The sequence below is a fragment of the Alligator sinensis genome, unplaced genomic scaffold (genome assembly GCF_000455745.1).
Source record: "Alligator sinensis unplaced genomic scaffold, ASM45574v1 scaffold324_1, whole genome shotgun sequence".
NCBI lineage: Eukaryota > Metazoa > Chordata > Crocodylia > Alligatoridae > Alligator > Alligator sinensis.
The window spans coordinates 72,454-80,618 of record NW_005842188.1 but is presented as its reverse complement, the minus strand read 5'-3'; the positions used below and the strand labels follow the sequence as shown (position 1 = coordinate 80,618).

The window sequence follows — 8,165 nt, the reverse complement described above, 5'->3', positions numbered from 1 at the left end:
CTTTCCCTTTCAAGTACAGAGAGGCACAGGTCAAGCTCCCTCAGCTCTGTTTCTGAGCATCATAAATTGAGAGTAACCAAAGACAGAAGGAAAAGGAAAGTTCTTAAAAATCTAGTTTATAGAAGCAAGATGTTCCAACCTCTATTTGCATATGCGTAGGAGTAGAGCGAGGAGGCAACTATCACAGCATCATTCTTTTGCCCAGCTTTTATTAATTACTCATGTACCAGACAGACCACAGCCTGATGTTCCTTATGTTTATATGGTTCAGTTATGCGGGCAAATGAAAATGCTTCAGAACCATATAGAAAGGTAAGTTTCCAGTACCAAGGCCACCACACCCAGATAAAGACATTTCTTTTCCCAAGTCAAACAAAAGTATTTTACAAAAAATCCGTTACAGAATGTCATGCACATAGACCATAGAGCTTCTAATGTAATAATAAAAACACAAAGTGTATTAAAGAATGAAAGCCCTTCAGGAATTTTGCTTGAAACCACCACTTAGAGAGCTCCCATGGGAAATGCAGTTATTTTAAGAGTGTATCGCATCAAATTCTCCCCATCCTGACATCAGCAGCTTACTGTTTGTGAAAGCAGCAGAGAAGCCACTCCAAAAGGGAAGAACAAGAACTTCAGAAGATTGCCTCTTCCATACAAGAGCCCAAGAGCAACAATTTGTAGAACAAGAATTAACTGTCTATAGGCGAAATAATGCTGGCCTACTTTTGTCAGAGACATCATAACCTACTAATCGGTGGTAAAGCCCCTTGAGAACCTTGCCTAACATGTGCTAGCCAGGTTCCAATTCAAAAAGAACAAGATGGAAGTGAGAGCTGTAAAAAGGTTAAAGAATGCATCATCGTCTATCTAGGAGCAAGTCATTACCATTTCTCTAATCTGTCTACTGCAAGAGTAGCCGATTGCCTCCCATTCTCTCACTTTTTAGTTTCCTTTACTGCCTCGTGTCCTGATGATTTTTTAAGAAGCAGAAGCAAAATAATTGCTTCAAACACTCAGCTGGAAGCCAGCCCAGGTCCACAGCTACACTTGCCATTTTGTTCAAGAGCCCTTTTAAATAACTCATTTGCTAGTCAAGAGAGAATTAAAGGAAGAAAGTGTCACTAATTATACACATGATGATCGTCTCATGAAGCCTTAGGGACATTGCAGCTTATACAGCAGATCTCTCACCCTCACGGGAAAGGGATTTAAGGACCAGTGGGTAAGATGACCAAAGAAGAAATACGAAATAGAGAAGCTCAAAGTCCTATTCACATGCAATTACATTAAATGCAATTCATTAACTAGAAATAGAAGATGGGACACCAGACCAGAATATCGGAGTGGTAGAATTTCCTAATGCTGATGTATGCAAGAGCATGACCAGCTCGCTTAACGTAGCTTCACTCCGAAAAACCAACCATAGGAATTGCACTGTGTAATGACATGCTTTTGCTGTCTCCAAGATCTATGTATGAAAGTGCTGAGCTTGCAAGTAAACATTTCTGACCAGTAGGATTTTATAAAGTCACCTTAGCCTCATAATCAGGTGCCATTCTCCTTTCCTGTCGGCAGCACTTAACATAAAGTTCTGTAGGCCATACTCACTTTTATTTGTGCAGTCGCATTATCTACGGCAGGGGTCAGCAACCTATGGCCTGTGGGCTGGGCTCTCTGGTGCAACATCATCATTTATTTGGGACTAGAAGGGGATGGAGGGGGGAAAAAAAATCAGTAAGAATAAGGCTGAATATATACGCAGGGTACTATTCACCATTGCCCTCTACTTTGCAGTATCATTCAGACCATTGTAAAGTTGGAGTAGAACAGTAGCATTCTAACCAGATAGCACTTTATACTGCTCTAAGTGACTATACAAGGTACATGATAAAGGTGAACTGGACCAAGAAGGAGCAGGTCCCATTAGTAAGGTGGTGCTATTGTTATATCTGCTTGTCAGCAGAGCAGCATGATTTCAGCTCAGTCTTATTTCCAACTGACATACAGTCCTCAGGTTAGCGGAGCTAATTTGTGACATGCCAAAAGGGTTGTCCCTCACTGGCCTATGCCATCACTCTCTGCACAGAACAGCTTAGAAAGCTGCAATCTTTCAAGAAATCTTAATATAACCTTATGTCTCCATGCAACAGCTAAGGCTACATTCTTCAACATACATGGGTGAGGTACTTTTTAAGTAAAATTTCTCAATTTCAAATAATGTTTTCTTTTTACACACATACAACATTTTAGCAGCTATCAATTAAAAAACAAATAGTATAACAAAATATGTGTAACAATTAGTCAATAATTCATGCAGTTACACACACAACAGAAGAAATTGATAAACACATTGCTGTTGGAGGAGTAAGAGTAAGCAATAATTGAAACATACAAAGATCTTCATTTTGCAAATCTTTAAACATGTTCTTAATTCTGACCCTGTGAAGTAGACCCATTTCTCATCTGCAAGCTTGCAATCCTCATTACCACGTTCCCCTGTATGAGAGACACTGGGCACACCTATACATACATTAACACACTTTAGTTAATGCACATTAAATTTAGTACCTCCATTGTGAGGTACTAGGAAAATGCACATTAACTAAAAAGCATAGTTTTCAAATGACATTTAATTCACATTACCCTATTTTAATGAAACTGCTATTTAATTAATGTGCATTAAAATAGGCTGTTGCACATTAAAGTGCACGTGTAGACATGCCCACTATGTACACAATACTAGGTTTGTACTGAATAAAACCTAACAGCTATGAGAGGTTCACAGAAATATTCACAAGACTCAGAACACTATCACTAGCCAAAAAGCTGCATTAGGAAAATAGCTACTACATACTTTAAACTGAACTCTTTGGATCATGGAAAAGTGGGTCAAGAACTAGGATAAGAATCCAGAAGGGAGCAGGCAAAAGGACTGATTCATAGCTTGCCTTTATTTTTTCAAAATGACTTATAAAATAATAAAAATATTACCAGGGTTTCTGCAGTACATGAATCAGCATCGTATTTTCCAATCACACAAATTATGAAGTGACATCTCAGTTGACACTTGGTTGTCATTTATAAAGGTACTGTTTTGATTATAATGCTCAAATACCATCTTAAATCCATATTTTTTTTTCCTCCCCCATGAGGGATTGCTATGTATGCCTTCTACATATATCTTGATATTGTTACTGGGCCTCTTACATGATTATGTCCATAAGAAACAGTTAATTTAATATTCAAAAGTATTGGTTGCAGTCTTCAGGAAACCTTATATTGAAGGAAACAGATAGACATGACTATCCAACAGTCTTTGATTTCTTAGAGACTTGATAATGTCCTCCTCTTAGCTGTAGCAACTTACTGGGCTGGATCCTATTCCACGATGCAACTCTTTCGCATCACTGTCATAAAAATATGAAATCCTTAGCAAATCATCCACCTTCGCACACATCCCACAGCACAGGTACACATCAGAGAGGAAGAATTAAAGGGGTAGTGGCACTAATTATACATGATGGCCATTTCATGAAGGTGGGAGAAACAGATGGACCTAGAACCTGCCATTGTCTTGCAATCCCAGGGCTATCACATGCCATCATAAATTAAAAGCTACAAGAGGCTAAATTCTGATATAATCTGATCCCTTGGTGCCCTGGACAGTGAAGAAGTAAAAACCAGTGAAGGTGACTTGGTAAAAACAATGTTTTACCCTTTGTAGGTACCAAAAAGGTCTTTGAATTATTTTACTTGTATAATTATTCTAGCTTGCCTCCTTCTGAACAGCTGTGTGGTCTTTCTTCCCTTCTATAAATGGAAAGCTAATTAATTGATCTTCTATCAGAGCCTCCCATACATTACCTGGCAGGCATTTTTCAGTATGACCATAATAAATAAGCTCATGGTACTGGAAGACAGATTAATAGCTCCTCTTGAGGCACTATCCAAAGCGAAGATAGGTTATATACAGTGTGTCAGTGGTGGTTTTACTACACCACATACAGGAAGTGGGACTAGGGCATCATTTGCAATGTCACAATTATATTGATTTCAACTAACTGCAAAAATGTTTGTAAAAATGCATAGCAACATGGATGTTCTTTTTGCAGGCAGAAATATTCAGATTAGATGATCTAATTTTTTTAGAATAGATCATTTAGATTTACATTTCTCCAACCATTTATATAACATGCTGTAAAGGAAAAAGAGTGATTCTGTTGAATTTGTCTATTATTAGTTCTCCTGCTATTGTCATATTTAAAAGTTTCTTTACAGCTGATAGTCTGCTGAAAAAGTAAAAAGCAGAGGAAAAAGAAAGAAAACTACTCTTCCTCTCCCTCCAAAATATTTTTGTTACCTCCCTGAATAGCAAAAGAATTATTATTAATGCGCACACCCACACACAAACACACACCCCTTCCCCTTTTTAAAAGGGTAGTAGCAAAGCTAAAGGAGAGATTTTATTTCCGTTTCTGCACTTGGCTTCTCTTTATCTGTGCTATACCAGCACTTTCTGGGTTTTGGCTGACAGCAATAGCAAGGCCTTCTGCTCTCTTCATCCTGTCAAAGCTGTAGCATTCAACTTTTTCTTCGCTGGAGACAGTTCTGGTGCTTACCAGATGAAATCCGTCTTTAAGCAAAGTGTCAACAAGCAGGCCTAATACATTAGTTCCGTTAATCAGCTTCCTAGCATCAGGTTTTATGGAAACATACCTAAAGTGAGAGAAAATGTAGTTGTGGTAAGTTAAAAGACTTCTTGCAGAATGAAAAAAGTTTAACAGGCCAAACTCTCAGATGATGAAATTCACCACAGCTAGCCACTGTACATCTACACAATATTTGACATTAATATGTTTTGAGAAAAGACTATTCCTTCCCTCAGAACATGAGTATTTTTCAGTTTGTCCAGTTACTTTACAAAATTAAAAAACCCTCTAATTTTCATTTAATGGAGAACTGAATACATGATTCATATAATGCTACAACTCAGATAAGAATCCTCATACTATGGCAAGGCCTGTGAAACAGGGTTTTTTTTCCAATAACAGCAATCTCTCACAAAAGGTGACATTTATTGCCAAATTGTCTTGTATGACAGCTTTTATGGTAACAACTATGAAAATGATTGTCACATTAAATCAAGTGATTTTATTAAGTATAAGGTACAGTTTTTAAAATGCAGACACTTCAAAGAAAAGTCAGGTACAAATATTGTTACAAAAGGACCATAAACTGACAGAGAACTAACTGCTCTATAGTCCATGAAGTACAAAGGTCCACAAAGACTGTTAAAAGATGAACAGAATCCATGCCACCATGAAGAAAAGCTTGATGAAATAGAAATGAAGTAGACAATAGTTAAAAAGTTGACTCGTTTGATTAATCTACTTTTTCTTCTATTGCAAAGGAAACAAGTTTTACAAAGTCAAGAGGGAACAGATTAGAGGAAAGAACACTTCTCATTTTAAAGTTACCATAACTTAAAAAAAAAATCCTTTAAAATGATAAGAAAGTATAAAGGCATGGCATAAGTGACATCTCTCAAATGCTATGTGAGAAAGCCAAATTCTACTTGAATTTACTCAATTAACCTCAATGAAAAAGTGTTTAACCCAGCATTCCTTGGATTGTTTAGTTCATAGAGAGCAACCCTACTGAAGTAATTCCAGTGAAGTTTCTATATAATTTCAGATGTTCCCAGGGCCAGGGAAGAAGACATACTAGATTCTTATTTTCTTGTACAGAGACAGTCTAGTTATATAACAGAGTCGTCTATTAAGAGTTTCTAAAAGCCATTATAAAATTTAATAATTAGAGCCTGATGCTACTAGCACAGAAGTCAGTGATTTGACACTGATTTTAATAAAAAACAGGACCAGGCTTCTAAGCTTCAAGAACATCAGCCTCATAGAGTTTTTTGTTGAAGAACATAAACTCTACAGTTTTGGAATAGAGAAGTTTGGTATCTCAATTCTACTTTTGTTTTTCATGCCCATTTCTCATTTAGTTCTCCCTTTCTCCGCAAGTAAGTGTAGAGGACTAACATGTTTGTAGCCGTTTTACTTCCATTTCCCCAACAGCTTATTCCATATTTATCTTGGATGAACTTCTTGTGGGCAAATTCTCCATTTACTTCTATTTTCCAAGCTTGTGGGTTACAGGCACTAAAGATGCTACCCCCTTGTGCTGAGAACCATGTGTTAACTTCAACTCATTTTGTAGTTTTCAAAACTTGTACTAGACCGCATCAAAAGACTCTTAGCAACCACATTGAGGAGACAAGTCAGTTTAATTGTTTCCTCATTAAAAGTGTAACCTGCCTCCTAAGTTAACAAACTCTCCTATGAGAAAACATGGTATTTCTCTCCCCATGATCACTAAATCATTTCGGCCAACAGGGAACATCTTCAGTGATTAACTTAAATTTTCAATCACATTATGATGACTAACTACACAAACAGCGAATGCATTCTGACAGATGATCTTTGGAATACCAGAACACCAAAGACATTGTTTAAAGGACATGAGAACTAGCCAGAGAATTGGCAAATAGTTCTATCCCATACTGTCTTTAACTTCATGCTTTTCAATGGTTTCCAGTCTTTAAAATCTAGTGGCATTACCAGCACTCTTAAGCCTCTCATTGAATCAGTCACATCGATAATATAGAAAGAATGAGGAATAAGAGGTAAACTATCAAATTAATTAGAGAAACAAATTAAAATATCAGTTGTTGTTTTGGGGTTTTTTTTTAAAAGAAAAATTACCAAAAAGTGCAGATCAGTACATCAGAAGTTACAAATCAAAGACATGTCAGTATTGGGAGCAGCTCACATAAACCAGGAAGATAGACAGAAAACTGATCTCTGAGCTTTCAGGTGCTTATCCAATAGTCTATTTTTTTTAAAGTTTTACTAGCATGTGTTTCATGAACATGCCAAGGAGCCATGCCGAGAAGAATACCTTGTCACAAGCTGGTCAGCAACAGAGTAGTCTGTGCCACACTGAAAAACCAGGTCATGATGAGAAGGTCTTTCCAGAGGAACTGGATTTAGGGACCTCTGGGGAGGGAAAGAGTTATTGTGCCAGCCCTGTCCCAATTGCTGCTCTGTAAACATAATGATCCGCCCAGCCAGTTCTTCAATAGTGCTGCTGCAAGAACCAAAGATCCGTATAAAAGCCTGAGTTTCCTGGAGCAAGAAGCGAACTTCCAACATCTCTAGTCTTGGCTTTAGCAAGTTTTCCTGGCTCAGGATTTCAGCCAAGGAGTTGAGTTCATAGAAATCTGCTTCTCTTTGTAGCCTCTGATAGTCGGAGAAGTTAGTGGGCAGTGACAGCTGAAGAGTCCTCAAGAAGTCCAAGATGTAACTAAACAGAACTCCATCTCTATCCACAAAGAACTGCCCATTCATCAGTCTGAAATCATGGTCACTGCCATTCAACATCCGTGCTAACCTAGACTCTGGGAACTGCTGCAGGGTAGAAGCCCATGTTGTAAATGTCATGCCTCCCACATTCAAAACAACCACGTCTTGATTGCTCATATTTGTCTCAGAGTTCTTAACGCTCTGCCCTACGTCATCCAAATCAGATTATTCTTGAACTGCAAACCACTGTTAGTACCGTTTAGTGATCTCAGTGCCTGCTTAAGGCGAATTGTGGAGCAGAGAGAGGATTCCCAGACAACAGAGTTGTAAATACAATCTACTATATGGCTTGTTTGCAGGCCTTGGTTGCTTAGCAACTTTAACTCCTGGAATCTGAATTAACACACAAACACACACATAGCTTCCAAAGGCTGAAACAATTCACTGATAATCCCAGATCCTAAAATTCTTAATAAAAGCCAAAGAATAACCCAAAATTTTGGGCACTCAATATAAATCTGTAAACTGCTAGCACAGAACTTTCTTCTATTTTCACACATTTCAACTGCATGTGACCCTCTGCTAAAGGAGAATGTAAATGTACTCCAAACGTAAAGAATGCAAGGTCATGCTCTCCAAAATGAGTCATTCCAAAAAAAAAAATAAATAAAAAATCATGTATTTCAATAAATGCTTATAATCCAAATTTTTCTATAACAAATGTTTTGCGTGGAATATATTGTATCTCTGTATGTAAAATGTACCATTTAATTACATATAGAGTTATCCTAG

General features: G+C 37.5%; 1 protein-coding gene across 4 annotated transcripts in view; it reads right to left on the bottom strand.

Moving 5' to 3' along the window:
- KCNRG (potassium channel regulator) overlaps positions 1-7,584 on the bottom strand; it is a 46,824-nt gene extending 39,240 nt beyond the window's left edge. For 2 of the 4 annotated variants that reach the window (XR_003094677.1, XM_025207191.1), the window contains exons 1-3: positions 6,970-7,584; positions 4,623-4,719; positions 1,612-1,705 (exon numbers count right to left, since the gene is read on the bottom strand). Coding sequence is in view for 2 of the 4 variants with exons in the window: in XM_025207191.1 (XP_025062976.1) it covers positions 1,655-1,705; positions 4,623-4,719; positions 6,970-7,550 (729 nt within the window). In the remaining 2 variants the exon portion in view is untranslated. Of the gene's footprint in view, positions 1-1,610; positions 1,706-2,951; positions 4,720-6,969 lie in introns of those variants that run through there. The other 2 variants (XR_003094676.1, XM_025207190.1) reach the window with 2 other exon arrangements.
- Between the last annotated feature and the right edge of the window lie 581 nt (positions 7,585-8,165).